Here is a 16,663-nt window from a genome sequence, read left to right as displayed (position 1 = left end):
GGTGTAGATGGGTGGAGATGACACTGTCTATGGATTTTTATGAAGAGTGGCCCGTAACTTTGCTCTTGTTGGGAATAACTCATCACAATATAAACGTTTTTTGTTCATTATGATGTCCGCTAGTAGAAGAAACCCAAAAAAGTCCTGAGAAAAATTTATTTTTTGAGTTTAGACCCATATGCAGATGGTGTAGATGGGTGGAGATGACACTGTCTATGGATTTTTATGAAGAGTGGCCCGTAACTTTGCTCTTGTTGGGAATAACTCATCACAATATAAACGTTTTTTGTTCATTATGATGTCCGCTAGTAGAAGAAACCCAAAAAAGTCCTGAGAAAAATTTATTTTTTGAGTTTAGACCCATATGCAGATGGTGTAGATGGGTGGAGATGACACTGTCTATGGATTTTTATGAAGAGTGGCCCGTAACTTTGCTCTTGTTGGGAATAACTCATTACAATATAAACGTTTTTTGTTCATTATGATGTCCGCTAGTAGAAGAAACCCAAAAAAGTCCTGAGAAAAATTTATTTTTTGAGTTTAGACCCATATGCAGATGGTGTAGATGGGTGGAGATGACACTGTCTATGGATTTTTATGAAGAGTGGCCCGTAACTTTGCTCTTGTTGGGAATAACTCATTACAATATAAACGTTTTTTGTTCATTATGATGTCCGCTAGTAGAAGAAACCCAAAAAAGTCCTGAGAAAAATTTATTTTTTGAGTTTAGACCCATATGCAGATGGTGTAGATGGGTGGAGATGACACTGTCTATGGATTTTTATGAAGAGTGGCCCGTAACTTTGCTCTTGTTGGGAATAACTCATTACAATATAAACGTTTTTTGTTCATTATGATGTCCGCTAGTAGAAGAAACCCAAAAAAGTCCTGAGAAAAATTTATTTTTTGAGTTTAGACCCATATGCAGATGGTGTAGATGGGTGGAGATGACACTGTCTATGGATTTTTATGAAGAGTGGCCCGTAACTTTGCTCTTGTTGGGAATAACTCATTATAATATAAACGTTTTTTGTTCATTATGATGTCCGCTAGTAGAAGAAACCCAAAAAAGTCCTGAGAAAAATTTATTTTTTGAGTTTAGACCCATATGCAGATGGTGTAGATGGGTGGAGATGACACTGTCTATGGATTTTTATGAAGAGTGGCCCGTAACTTTGCTCTTGTTGGGAATAACTCATTACAATATAAACGTTTTTTGTTCATTATGATGTCCGCTAGTAGAAGAAACCCAAAAAAGTCCTGAGAAAAATTTATTTTTTGAGTTTAGACCCATATGCAGATGGTGTAGATGGGTGGAGATGACACTGTCTATGGATTTTTATGAAGAGTGGCCCGTAACTTTGCTCTTGTTGGGAATAACTCATCACAATATAAACGTTTTTTGTTCATTATGATGTCCGCTAGTAGAAGAAACCCAAAAAAGTCCTGAGAAAAATTTATTTTTTGAGTTTAGACCCATATGCAGATGGTGTAGATGGGTGGAGATGACACTGTCTATGGATTTTTATGAAGAGTGGCCCGTAACTTTGCTCTTGTTGGGAATAACTCATTACAATATAAACGTTTTTTGTTCATTATGATGTCCGCTAGTAGAAGAAACCCAAAAAAGTCCTGAGAAAAATTTATTTTTTGAGTTTAGACCCATATGCAGATGGTGTAGATGGGTGGAGATGACACTGTCTATGGATTTTTATGAAGAGTGGCCCGTAACTTTGCTCTTGTTGGGAATAACTCATTATAATATAAACGTTTTTTGTTCATTATGATGTCCGCTAGTAGAAGAAACCCAAAAAAGTCCTGAGAAAAATTTATTTTTTGAGTTTAGACCCATATGCAGATGGTGTAGATGGGTGGAGATGACACTGTCTATGGATTTTTATGAAGAGTGGCCCGTAACTTTGCTCTTGTTGGGAATAACTCATTACAATATAAACGTTTTTTGTTCATTATGATGTCCGCTAGTAGAAGAAACCCAAAAAAGTCCTGAGAAAAATTTATTTTTTGAGTTTAGACCCATATGCAGATGGTGTAGATGGGTGGAGATGACACTGTCTATGGATTTTTATGAAGAGTGGCCCGTAACTTTGCTCTTGTTGGGAATAACTCATCACAATATAAACGTTTTTTGTTCATTATGATGTCCGCTAGTAGAAGAAACCCAAAAAAGTCCTGAGAAAAATTTATTTTTTGAGTTTAGACCCATATGCAGATGGTGTAGATGGGTGGAGATGACACTGTCTATGGATTTTTATGAAGAGTGGCCCGTAACTTTGCTCTTGTTGGGAATAACTCATTACAATATAAACGTTTTTTGTTCATTATGATGTCCGCTAGTAGAAGAAACCCAAAAAAGTCCTGAGAAAAATTTATTTTTTGAGTTTAGACCCATATGCAGATGGTGTAGATGGGTGGAGATGACACTGTCTATGGATTTTTATGAAGAGTGGCCCGTAACTTTGCTCTTGTTGGGAATAACTCATTACAATATAAACGTTTTTTGTTCATTATGATGTCCGCTAGTAGAAGAAACCCAAAAAAGTCCTGAGAAAAATTTATTTTTTGAGTTTAGACCCATATGCAGATGGTGTAGATGGGTGGAGATGACACTGTCTATGGATTTTTATGAAGAGTGGCCCGTAACTTTGCTCTTGTTGGGAATAACTCATCACAATATAAACGTTTTTTGTTCATTATGATGTCCGCTAGTAGAAGAAACCCAAAAAAGTCCTGAGAAAAATTTATTTTTTGAGTTTAGACCCATATGCAGATGGTGTAGATGGGTGGAGATGACACTGTCTATGGATTTTTATGAAGAGTGGCCCGTAACTTTGCTCTTGTTGGGAATAACTCATTACAATATAAACGTTTTTTGTTCATTATGATGTCCGCTAGTAGAAGAAACCCAAAAAAGTCCTGAGAAAAATTTATTTTTTGAGTTTAGACCCATATGCAGATGGTGTAGATGGGTGGAGATGACACTGTCTATGGATTTTTATGAAGAGTGGCCCGTAACTTTGCTCTTGTTGGGAATAACTCATTACAATATAAACGTTTTTTGTTCATTATGATGTCCGCTAGTAGAAGAAACCCAAAAAAGTCCTGAGAAAAATTTATTTTTTGAGTTTAGACCCATATGCAGATGGTGTAGATGGGTGGAGATGACACTGTCTATGGATTTTTATGAAGAGTGGCCCGTAACTTTGCTCTTGTTGGGAATAACTCATTACAATATAAACGTTTTTTGTTCATTATGATGTCCGCTAGTAGAAGAAACCCAAAAAAGTCCTGAGAAAAATTTATTTTTTGAGTTTAGACCCATATGCAGATGGTGTAGATGGGTGGAGATGACACTGTCTATGGATTTTTATGAAGAGTGGCCCGTAACTTTGCTCTTGTTGGGAATAACTCATTACAATATAAACGTTTTTTGTTCATTATGATGTCCGCTAGTAGAAGAAACCCAAAAAAGTCCTGAGAAAAATTTATTTTTTGAGTTTAGACCCATATGCAGATGGTGTAGATGGGTGGAGATGACACTGTCTATGGATTTTTATGAAGAGTGGCCCGTAACTTTGCTCTTGTTGGGAATAACTCATCACAATATAAACGTTTTTTGTTCATTATGATGTCCGCTAGTAGAAGAAACCCAAAAAAGTCCTGAGAAAAATTTATTTTTTGAGTTTAGACCCATATGCAGATGGTGTAGATGGGTGGAGATGACACTGTCTATGGATTTTTATGAAGAGTGGCCCGTAACTTTGCTCTTGTTGGGAATAACTCATTACAATATAAACGTTTTTTGTTCATTATGATGTCCGCTAGTAGAAGAAACCCAAAAAAGTCCTGAGAAAAATTTATTTTTTGAGTTTAGACCCATATGCAGATGGTGTAGATGGGTGGAGATGACACTGTCTATGGATTTTTATGAAGAGTGGCCCGTAACTTTGCTCTTGTTGGGAATAACTCATTACAATATAAACGTTTTTTGTTCATTATGATGTCCGCTAGTAGAAGAAACCCAAAAAAGTCCTGAGAAAAATTTATTTTTTGAGTTTAGACCCATATGCAGATGGTGTAGATGGGTGGAGATGACACTGTCTATGGATTTTTATGAAGAGTGGCCCGTAACTTTGCTCTTGTTGGGAATAACTCATTACAATATAAACGTTTTTTGTTCATTATGATGTCCGCTAGTAGAAGAAACCCAAAAAAGTCCTGAGAAAAATTTATTTTTTGAGTTTAGACCCATATGCAGATGGTGTAGATGGGTGGAGATGACACTGTCTATGGATTTTTATGAAGAGTGGCCCGTAACTTTGCTCTTGTTGGGAATAACTCATTACAATATAAACGTTTTTTGTTCATTATGATGTCCGCTAGTAGAAGAAACCCAAAAAAGTCCTGAGAAAAATTTATTTTTTGAGTTTAGACCCATATGCAGATGGTGTAGATGGGTGGAGATGACACTGTCTATGGATTTTTATGAAGAGTGGCCCGTAACTTTGCTCTTGTTGGGAATAACTCATTACAATATAAACGTTTTTTGTTCATTATGATGTCCGCTAGTAGAAGAAACCCAAAAAAATCCTGAGAAAAATTTATTTTTCAAGCCCAGGCCCATATGATAATAAATGAGGGCTAAAACTCAACTCTGCTTAAAATTTCTTTACTTAAGTTTACAAACGACTCATTTTCGTGTCCACTTTTGTGTTGTGAGATGCTGTAGTGGTTCTAGGGCTTCCTAAAAATTTTTTTTCACCGCAAATTGAATTTATTTGATTCATTTTCGTGTCCACGGATGACTTAGAAAAGATTTGAGGCCAATAGGTCCCCGAAAAAAAAATTTGCTGATGGGTCGACCCCTCAGAGGGCCACTTTTGTGTTGTGAGCTGCTGTGAGATGCTGTAACTAATTTCGGGTCAGCTAAAAATTGTGATCCACATATTTCAAACATATTCGATCCTCTACATTTATCAAGCTCATTTTTATCGTTCACCTCCAAAACTCGCCTTCACTCTTTTTCAAAATCTCCTACATTCATCTCTTCCAATTGCTCACTTCCGAAATTCGTCTATTAATTTTCACTCAACTTCAACGTTCTTAATCTAGCATACATTTGCACATACACCTGCTGTAAATTACTTTAGCAATCAATCATTTCAAATTTAAAATTTTCCCGCCAAAATTTAAATTTAACGCCCTCTGGAGTTTCATTCAAAAATCACTAGTGACAATTCCCAGCGTTTCCTCTCCTTGTTCATTTGTTTTTATCAGTCATGTTTATTACTTTGTATATATTTTATATAATTGCGTCATACATATTTTGCATCCGCGCCTCGAGCCGGTGCAATGAATAATAATAATAAGTAATTAACCTGGTACAATCCATGAAATAATTAAAGTAATTAAATAAAAAAAAATTTTAAATAAGTGAGAAAAATAAAATATTAAAAAATTATAACCTGCAGGTAAGTTTTGATTTTTCGCATCAATAAATAAATAAATTATTCAATTGCTAATTTTTTAAATTTTGTTTCAGTGGAAAAAAAAATCATAAAAAAATGGAGGAAAAATTATCAGCCCGTGAGTATCAAATTGATTTATTTGAAAAAACTCTCACGGGAAACAGAATCGTCTACTTGCCAACTGGGTCTGGCAAAACATATATCGCAGTAATGTTGATAAAACACATGAGTGGTGATGTCAGATCACCCTGGATTTCAGGAGGCAAACGTACGGTTTTTATTGTCAACACCGTCGCCCTTGTTTCTCAACAATCGGCTTACATTGCGCGACAAACTGATTTAACATGCGGAGGATACTCTGGTGACATGGACGTCGACTCCTGGAGCCCTAAGATGTGGACCGATGAGTTTATAAAAAACCAGGTGATTATTTATTATTTTATTAAAGAAAAATGGGTAATTATGCAGATGGGGGAGATTTAATTGAGACCTGGGGAGAGAAGAAAATTTTTCGGGGAATTATGGTCATGATTTTTGAAAAGAGCGGGAAATTTCCGATCATTTGAGTAGTCACATCGATATGTTTTGATAAAGTCGTCGATGGCGTCGGCGCAGGGGTAAGATGGCGCGTAGAAATCAAAATTGCGGGAAAATTGAGGGGTCGAATGAAAGCTGATGGAATTTCGATTCAAATGAATGGTCGCATTGATATTTTTCAATAAAAATTTTTTTAAATTCCCATCGATTATTTTAAAACTGCCGCCATTTTGAATTTTTGGACCGCGTTCAAATATATCGATGTGGGTACTCAAACTAACGGAAATCGCGTCACGAATTGAACCCTAGTAGTAAAAACTGAGAAAAAAATCATCGGACGGAATATTGTTGATAAAATTTAATTTTGCGGGTTAAAAATTTCGCGGCTGAATTTTATGGATTAATTTGTGATTAATGATAAACATTCATTGTTTTTAAAAAAAACGATAGAGAAATGAACGGATGAGTCATCAGACAGCGTGTAATGTTACACTGTCTCTGTCTCCGCAGCTTTGGTCGATAAAAAATTTTTACGAGCGTGTCAGATAACAGAATTCCGCGAAAAGATTCTAGTTAGCATTTATATCTGTAAAATAAAACAATGCAACCATTAGTTGTAAAAAATCAGTATTTTTTATCGCAGCTGTCTGCGTTTCCAGTAAAATTTTTTTTTTTCAACTTTTATCTTAATAATTATTTTTCTATTTGAGACCAAATTTCTAAAGACTGAAAATATTTAATCCCGGCTAAAATTCATCGAAATTTTCTCCGCCCAAAAAATAATTTTTTACTCATTAGATTTTTTTTTAAACTCGCAACTGCATTTAAAATTTTTTTCCACAGCAACATCTTGAAAAAAATTACTTACCGCTAAATTTAAATGAAATAAAAACCCCCAATAATCTGCATATTTACCAAATAACTCCCGCGCCCAGAAAATAAAAAAAAAAATTTTAGGTCCTGGTCATGACAGCCCAAATATTCCTGAATTTGCTACAACACGGAATGCTGCCGCTCCACCAAGTGAACCTCCTGATAGTCGACGAGTGTCACCACGCGACAAAAAACCACCCGATGCACGAAGTAATGAAAAAATTCGAATCATGCGAAAAGTCCCGCCAGCCAAAAGTCCTCGGCCTTACCGCGACCCTGCTGAATTCAAACATAAAACCCGCGGAAATACCCAACGTGATAAGAGATCTAGAGATAACGATGCACGCGAGCATAATCACCGTCAATTCAATCGAGCAAGTAAAGCAATATGGCCGCCCTACCGAGTCATTTTGGAGGTACAGTCCACCAGTAGCCTCTTCCATCACCAATGATCTAGTCTCCCTCATCGAGTACTCAAAGCACGTGCTCAAAGTCACCCAGTTTCAGAAAATCACCGACGTCATAAACCGTTCAAGCAGCGTTTTTTTACCCCGCAGTAAAGACGAACGTCTCAAAAACCTTCTAGAAGACATTTCTTTTCACATTAAAACCCAGGGTCTTTACTTCGGTAACTTTTCGATCCTCTATTACCTCAAAAAAATCGAAGAACTCAAACGTCTTACCGACGATTCCCAGTCCCTTACAATATTGGACTTCATAAAAACCCAAATGACGGTAATGAGACGTCTGATTGATTACACGATGGACCGACCAACGGAATTGGAAAATATAATGACCCATTCTACCAACAAACTGCTCAAATTATTCCAATTTCTCTACGAATTTTCAATAAAACCCTCGAAAACTAAATTCTGCTCTATAATATTCGTCCAGAGACGATTTACGGCGAAGGTTATGTACAAAATATTGCAAAAACTCCACGAGTATGACCCCAGATTCAAATTTCTATCGCCGGACTACGTCTTGGGGAACAGCGCGGACTCTTACAAAACTCCTAGCGAGAGTATTTGTTTGAACGAATGGAACCGGAAGGCTTTGAAGCGGTTCCGCGATGGGGAAGTAAACTGTATAGTGGCGACAGACGTTCTAGACGAGGGCGTCGACATCCCTCTGTGTAATCTGATAATCTGCTACGATCAGCCCCAGGATTACCGGGCGTACATGCAAAGCAAAGGCCGCGGTCGGTACAAAGACAGTGAGTTCGTAACCTTCGTGGAAAACAACGACGACATATTCCCCCAGCGCTACGCGATGTTCCAAAAGATCGAGTCGGTATTGAAGACTTCGCTGATCGGTAAAACAGACGAGCGGTCAGAGCCGACGGAAGCCGAATTAGAGGAAAACTTGTATGTGTACAACATCAAGCCTTACTCGGTGGTAATCAACAACGAGGTCGTTGCCACGCTGACGGAAACCTCCGTCGTCAATACCCTCGAGCACTACTGCGCTACTTTGGGCCAGTCGAAATTTTGCCGAAAATCTCCGGTCTACAAACTACTTTACGGTAGACAAAACAAATTTGGCTCGATGGAAGATGAAACCGAAAAGTTCAAAGTCTCTGTGCGTCTGCCCATCGATTCCCCGCTGAGAGAAGAAATAGTTGGAGACGAAATGTCTTCTACTAATTTAGCAAAACAATCCGCGGCAATGAAAGCTTGCATTCGGCTCCACCTTCTGGGAGAACTGACTGACCGACTGCTGCCGAAGGATTCGAAAGAGATAATTGAAGACATAACTGAGCTGCTTACGTACTGGAAAGACGAGAATGATGACAATAAGAAAGTCGTAGGTACGAAGGGTAAAAAGCGGTTTTACAAATACGTAAATCCTAGTTGTCTGTACGATTGTTTTCCGTTGACGAACCATCACAATTACATGCACTTGATAAAACTGCAAATGCTTCCTCTACCCAATAATCAAGTCTTCTGTACGATGATTAATAATGACAGAAATTTCGCACTTGTTACCAATAAACCAATGAAACCAATACCCGGGTTCCCGATTTTCATGACCTATGGCCCAGTAAATGTCACAGTGGACACAAACTACGCGCGCTGTCCCCTCACACGCGAGCAATTAGAATGCTTACGTAAATTCCACTGGATTATTTTCAAAGACATCTTGGAATTGGTGAGAAATTTCATGATCCTACAGAACACGGAATCCGATCCCATAAATTTGGCCGACAATCTTTTGGTCGCTCCTCTGACTCCCGAGGGAGAGATCGACTGGGCGGTAATTAACAACTGGGACAAAATTGAACTATCCCCGATCGAACTGGACGCACAAAACAGCCCAGATATCCAAGAACTGGATCTGGTTATCCCCCGGTACCGTTCTACGGAGAAAGCGTACATAGTTTTGAAAGTAAGGGACGACATGACACCCAGAAGTCTCTTTGCTAACAACAAATTCGAGTCTTACGTTGATTTCTACCTAGAAAAGTACGGGGTTGTGATAGAAAACCCCGACCAATCGCTTCTAGAAGTCCGTACCATTTCCAAAGACATTAATTTTATAAAACCTAGACTCTACAGTATGAACACTGAACAGAATTGTAAAAAGTACCAGCGTATTATCCATCTAATTCCTGAACTGTGCGCTAAAGTATCATTTTCCTCAATTTACTGGCTAAAGGCACGTGCTCTACCGTCAATATTGCATCGCATTAGATACTTATGCATCGCCGATGACTTCAGAGAGCAAGTGGCCCGCGAAGCGGGAATCGGTACTGAAAAATCGAAATTGTCTTACGACGATTCCCAGTTCTTTGATTTACTAAGAAGTAATCCGCAGTCTTCTGAGGAAGAAGACATAGTAAACAAAATGGATGACTTGATGCCTCTGGAAAGTTACGACGATCTAGAGCCGAAGTTGCCTCAGAAAAGTTCGATCGATCTCGACCGTAATATCGATAGCGTTTCCGTGATGGACATCCACGACTTCCAAGACTTTACGCGTCGCATTTCTTCCAACGCCGATTCCCTGAGAAAGTTTGCGCACTTGCCAGAGTTTGCTAGTCGAACTGAAGTACCAACGCCTACACTTAGAGTTCTACAGGCTAAAGACGTTCGTATTTCGGCGCCCAACGCATCGGAAGTTTTGTGCGCACTGACCCCTAAGTTTACCAACGACGCGTTCAATTTCGAGCGGCTGGAAACGCTCGGTGATTCATTCCTCAAGTTCTTTAGCTCCATTTACTTGTTCGAAAAGTTTCCACGGAAACTTGAAGGCTCCCTGACGATTTACAAAGGCTCTATGGTCAGCAACCGCTACCTCTTTTACTGCGGCGCTAATAAAAAAATTCCCGAGTACATTAACGCAGTTGATTTCGTACCGACAATAAATTTCGGGATTCCCGCATGCGCGGCGCCCAGCGAAGTTCTCAATTACATCCAACAGACCCACAAAACACCCGACGTTCTCTACGAAACGAATATACCCCCAGCAGAACAGTTCCGCGGAATAATTTCCAATGAAACCCGCAGCGAAATACTTAAAAAAATAGACTCTTACGCTGTAGGAGAACGCGATGACCTCGCATTTATGTTCCACGGGCAAATGGTCCCGGACAAAACGGTCGCTGATTGCGTAGAAGCCTTAACTGGGCTCTATTTGCTAAAGTCCGGACTAGTGGGCGCTGCTAATTTACTAAAGTGGTTCGGAGTCTTACCAGCTGACGCTAATATTCAAAAAGTACTTAGCGGCAGCCCCATGAGCGCTAGAATCGGCGAGGGCGAGGTTGACTTCCACATGCCCTGGCTAAGTTTCATTGAAGAACGCGTCGGGTATAAATTTAAGGACAGATCGTTTCTGCTGCAAGCGTTCACCCACTCGAGCTACTCTGTAAATACCGCGACGGTAAGCTACGACAGGTTAGAATTCCTAGGTGACGCGATTATCGATATTTTGATCACCAGCTACATCTATGAGAACTGCGGGGACTTAAGCCCCGGAGATCTTACAGATCTGAGGTCCGCGTTGGTTAACAACATAACCTTCGCTTGTTTGACTGTAAAATATGGCTTCCACACGGCATTGCTGGCCTACGCGCCCATTCTGGCCGACAGTATCGAGAGATTTATCAAGTACCAGCAGGAACGGAATTACAAAGTCGACGACGATTTGCTTTGGATCCTTATGGAAGAGAATGAATGCAACATGGCCGAGTATGTGGACGTTCCCAAAGTCCTCGGCGACCTTTTCGAGTCGATGATCGGCGCCATCTTTCTGGACAGTGGGAAGAATTTCGCGCGCACGTGGCAAGTTCTCTATGGGCTGATGCACGACGAAATTGAACGGTTTAGCAAGAAGGTTCCCAAGCAGCCGGTTAGGAAAATTTACGAAACCTCGGGGGTGAAGCCCCATTTCTTGGCCTCGCAGATTGTCGAGCTGGGAAAATGTATTATGGTGCCCTTGGAGATTGAGATTAATGGCAAGAGGAGAATTTTCAATGGGTTCGGCGGCACTAAAAAACAGGCTAAGGCTGCTGCGGCTAAACTCGCTTTGAGAACTATTATGAAAAAAAACGTTGACTTGTAAGCTGTAGTTTTATCGCTATTTTATTTATTGTGTTAAGCGTGAATATTAAATTTATATGTTATAAATTAATTATATGTATTTTTTTATTGTCCAAGTTTTTGTAAGAGAAATGTTGTTTTATTGTAATGTTTCAAATTTATAATAAATAAAGAGTGATATATTTAAATTTCAGATGTACATTTTTTTAACATATCAGATAAGTATATGAAAGTTGTTTATTTAAATTGCAATAACGAACAAAATAACGAGGGTAGGAGAAAATTGATAAGGACTTAGGGCTGTACATCTAAACCGGCTTAACCGGTTAAAAAAGTTAACCAGGTTAATTAGCTGGTTAGCTGGTCAGCTTAGCTAATTTAACCGGTTAACTCAAATTAGCTAGGCTAATTAGCTGAGGGTTTAACCGGTTAATTGGTTAATTTGTTTTTTCATCTATTCGCTACTTTATCTTAGAAAATGTATAGGAAATATCATATTTCTTTAATTTTAGACCGAAAAAGCTATAACAAAAAATTTATACTATTAGTTCAAAAAAAATTCTCTACAATTTTTCGAATTATTTAATTAAAAATATATCGCGTTACTAATGCCAAAAAGATGTATCTCAAAATATGACTCTGCAGAACCAAAAGGGCATTTAAAAAAACCCTTTTTTTTTCTGATCAACTTGGGAACGTTACAACGAAATATATCCAGAAAAAAACGAAAATAAATTTTTTTTTGACACACGCCCTTTTGGCTTTAAGACCAAAAAATTTGAAAGCCAAAAGGGCGTATCATTTTTGTTCTTTTCAATTATTATTGATTCTTAGCGAAAAAAAATCAAGAGAACAGTAAAATCGATGACTTTACAACTCAATCAATTGGAAAAAAATATTAAATTAAATGAAAAAAACATTTCCAAGTTGATCAGAAAAAAAGGGTTTTTTTAAACGCCCTTTTGGTTCTGCAGAGTCATATTTTGAGATACATCTTTTTGGCATTGATAACGTGATAGATGTTCAATTAAATAATTTGAAAAATTGTAGTGAATTTTTTTGAACTAATAGTATAAATTTTTTGTTATAGCTTTTTCGGTCTAAAATTAAAGAAATATGATATTTCCTATACATTTTCTAAGATAAAGTAGCGAATAGATGAAAAACAAAAATTAACCATTTAACCGGTTAAACCCTCAGCTAATTAGCATAGCTAATTTAAGTTAACCGGTTAAGCCTTTGGCTGCTTAGCCAAGCTAATGAAGTTAACCGGTTAAATTAGCTAAGCTGACCAGCTAACCAGCTAATTAACCTGGTTAACTTTTTAACCGGTTAAGCCGGTTTAGATGTACAGCCCTAGTATTTACTAAAAATTAATTACAACATTAGGAAAATATTCGAAAATCCAAAAGTGCACACCTCAATCACTCATTTTATTTTTAATCATTACTTTTATTATATAATATAAATTTATTTTTTTTTATTATGAACTTTTATCCAACTTACAAATTATCAATTTGACTTTTTATTTTTTATTTTCAGTTTGATATTTTTTTAATAACATTTTTTTTTTAAATATTCCGCCTTTTGTCTTAGATGTCACTTTTTTTCAAACATATTAATACGCTAGTGCTGCCACCAGTAGTTAATAGAGAGAAACAATGAAAAAAATAATAACAACAGTAAAAATAGCAGTTAAATTTTTCACGAATAATCTCTTTTACGTCGTTAATTAATTACAATTAAACTAAAAGGATTCTTATAGTAATTTTTAGGGCTGTACATCTAAACCGGCTTAACCGGTTAAAAAAGTTAACCAGGTTAATTAGCTGGTTAGCTGGTCAGCTTAGCTAATTTAACCAGTTAACTTCATTAGCTTGGCTAAGCAGCCAAAGGCTTAACCGGTTAACTTAAATTAGCTAGGCTAATTAGCTGAGGGTTTAACCGGTTAAATGGTTAATTTTTTTTTTTCATCTATTCGCTACTTTATCTTAGAAAATGTATAGGAAATATCATATTTCTTTAATTTCAGACCGAAAAAGCTATAACAAAAAATTTATACTATTAGTTCAAAAAAAATCACTCCAATTTTTCGAATTATTCAATTAAAAATATATTGCGTTACTGAAGCCAAAAGGACGTATGTCAAAAAAAATTTTATTTTCGTTTTTTTCTGGATATATTTTGTTGTAACATTCCCAAGTTTATCCGAAAAAAAAAATTTTTTAATACGCCTTTTTGGTTCTACAGAGCCAGAGGGCGTATATTTTGAGATACACCTTTTTGGCATTAGTAACGCGATATATTTTTAATTAAATAATTCGAAAAATTGGAGTTAATTTTTTTGAACTAATAGTATAAATTTTTTGTTATAGCTTTTTCGGTCTAAAATTAAAGAAATATGATATTTCCTATACATTTTCTAAGATAAAGTAGCGAATAGATGAAAAAAAAAAATTAACCATTTAACCGGTTAAACCCTCAGCTAATTAGCCTAGCTAATTTAAGTTAACCGGTTAAGCCTTTGGCTGCTTAGCCAAGCTAATGAAGTTAACTGGTTAAATTAGCTAAGCTGACCAGCTAACCAGCTAATTAACCTGGTTAACTTTTTAACCGGTTAAGCCGGTTTAGATGTACAGCCCTAGTAATTTTCATTAGGGTTCTTGTGATAAAAAATACAAAGACAATAAAAAAACAGTTAGGCCGATTAATGGTGTCTTTCGGGAGTTATCGTGCTTACGAAGATTCATACGTAACAATTGGCAGCACTAGTTTCTTGGATTAAAATAATTAATTTAAAATCAATGAATTAACAAATCGACTCAACGTTGGGTTTAAATTATTCTTTAATAAATTATCTGCATGCGAGTACACAATTTAATAATTTTTTTTGCTATGAAAAGGGTGTAGAAATGTTTTTGTATGAGAAAAATTGTCACCGAGGAAGAACCGTCAGTAAAGCACCCCTAGCACTTTCGCGCTTGAGGTGTGCAATAGAATTTATTGTAAAATTGGTTCAATGGATTTCCGCATCACTTAATTAGAATCATATAGTAATGATTAAATTTAAATTTCAAGCTGATTATTCAAATGATCGAAACAATTTTGAGGTCTAACGCAAAGTCCTTTCGAATTTCTCCAGAATCCATCCGCGCATCCACATCCGGTCCAGCATTTCTAGAAATAAAGTATAATATTTTTTCAGAAGCTGCGATTTTTCATTAACGATTTTAATTAATTAATTATTATAATTATTAAATTACCTTTGCATCTGCTTCCACAATAGCAGTCCAATTTTCCCCCCGTAAATATGCTCCATTAATTATGTCATATAATTCTTTTCTTCGTGTCTAAAATTAAAATAATAATTAATTACTGCAGTGTATTTAATAATTTAATTTCAAAAAATAATTTTAAATTACTTACTACACACATTGGAATTAATTCAGGACGATAACCTTCGGCGCATTTAAATTCACAAGATTTATGACAGGAACTGAAAATTTCGTTTACTCCACATACTGGATTTACTGGAATTTTTTCAGTTTTACGGGGACAATCTTCCGGTTTTACGCATTCTCGTTTTTTATTTAAAAAGTATCCGTTCAAACACTCGCAGCCGGAAGTACAATTCTTTAATAAATAACATAATTTATTAGGTAATTAGTGATTTAATTGACTAATTAATTAATGAGTTTGCTTACAAATGGACAAGGCTCGATTGGTTTCTTTCCACAAGATGGCGGACAAGGTGACCGACAAAATGAAAACTGTTGGTTAGCTCCGCAATTCGCGACCAATAGACGGTCTCGAGACTCATTTGGCGTTTCGCAGTTTTCTGGTTTAACGCATTCTAGATTTTTGTTTAGATAATAGCCGTCGATACATTCGCAGCCTGGACTGCAATCCTGGATAATTTAAAATAAATTTTTTTGTAATGGAAATTTTTAATGGAAATTTTTTTTTTTTAATGGAAAATAATTACATAGGGACAGTCGTCTCTCTCAACATTTTTTTTACCACAACTAAGTGGGCACGCTGTTGCACAGTCGCTATAACGTTGATTTAATTTACAAGTTTCGCCATTTACTCCATTTGTAAATTCTAATGACTGGGCTGTAACTTAAAAAATAAATTCAAATTTACAAAAAAACTATCGAGTTTACAAAAAAAATCACTTGACATCATCCATTCAAAATTCAATTCTAAACAAAAATTTTCATATCAATAATTGTTGTATCTCTGATAGTTTACCCGCAATTCGAATTTCTAATTCAAAAAATCAAATTTTTCCCGCGCATGGAAATAATTTCTTATAAAACTTCAAAATTAAATTCCCGCTAAAATATTGAGTTTAGGTGAAAATTCAAAGAGACATTTTTTGTAGGAAATTTAATTTCCTACAAATAAAGTTTCTACAAATTTTTTCATAAACTCAATAGTTTCCAAGTTATTTCGATTTAAAGAAATTAAAATATTGCTCACAAAAAAATTATGAATTTTTAAAAATAATTAATTAAATTCTTATTACTAATTAAAGAAATGAATTCTCAATATATGTATATAAATATATATAATAAGTATTTACCAATTGCCAAGCCAGTGAGAATAATAAAACATACAGTCTTCATTTTAAAAAAACCGCTTACTTTTTGAAAAAAAAAAATCGTCGCTTCTTTATATTCAATAAAATACTACAGTATTGTGTATATATATACACATATATTTATATATTTATAGAGTAATAATAATAATGATTGAACGTAATGGAATGTTTTAGGTGACATAAAAAAATACCAATTTCATATATTTTTATCTTTATTTTTTTGTCATAAATTTAATTATTGTGTCGATTAGAAAAAAAATGAAACCTTGAGATCAAATACAAAAGAATTCCAAGAATTAGAATTACGAAATTACTAAAGTTAATTACTCTGATAATGTAATCAAAGTAAAACTAATTAATAAAAAACAAAATCTAAAAAAACAATTTTTTGTAACTTTATAAATTTCAAATTTGAATTACTATACATCAGAATATAATTAATTAAAATTAATTAATAAATTTTGAAACTCGTACAAAAAACTCTGATCTTTAATTTAAGACTAATTATTACTCGTAATTAAAACAATTAAATTTCGTAATTTAAAAATTAAAAAAATTTAATATTACATTCAAATTTTCCCACAATTAATTATTTAAATTAATTAATTAATCTCTTTATA

The 16,663-nt window shown here is 35.6% G+C and overlaps 2 protein-coding genes across 2 annotated transcripts; one reads left to right on the top strand and one right to left on the bottom strand.

Moving 5' to 3' along the window:
• Positions 1-5,324: 5,324 nt before the first annotated feature.
• Positions 5,325-11,625, top strand: LOC130667466 (endoribonuclease Dicer). The gene is made up of 3 exons (XM_057469058.1): positions 5,325-5,489; positions 5,561-5,909; positions 6,981-11,625. Exons 2-3 carry the CDS (start codon positions 5,583-5,585, stop codon positions 11,457-11,459), a joined length of 4,806 nt encoding a protein of 1,601 aa, XP_057325041.1. The 5' UTR covers positions 5,325-5,489; positions 5,561-5,582; the 3' UTR covers positions 11,460-11,625.
• Positions 11,626-14,239: 2,614 nt separating this feature from the next.
• LOC130663676 (SCO-spondin-like) lies at positions 14,240-16,110 on the bottom strand. The gene is made up of 6 exons (XM_057463051.1): positions 16,026-16,110; positions 15,423-15,559; positions 15,142-15,345; positions 14,864-15,070; positions 14,701-14,787; positions 14,240-14,614 (listed from the first exon to the last, which is right to left on the bottom strand). Exons 1-6 carry the CDS (start codon positions 16,066-16,068, stop codon positions 14,504-14,506), a joined length of 789 nt encoding a protein of 262 aa, XP_057319034.1. The 5' UTR covers positions 16,069-16,110; the 3' UTR covers positions 14,240-14,503.
• Between the last annotated feature and the right edge of the window lie 553 nt (positions 16,111-16,663).

This window comes from Microplitis mediator, chromosome 1, assembly GCF_029852145.1.
Source record: "Microplitis mediator isolate UGA2020A chromosome 1, iyMicMedi2.1, whole genome shotgun sequence".
Lineage (NCBI taxonomy): Eukaryota > Metazoa > Arthropoda > Insecta > Hymenoptera > Braconidae > Microplitis > Microplitis mediator.
This window is presented reverse-complemented; position numbering and strand designations above follow the sequence as displayed.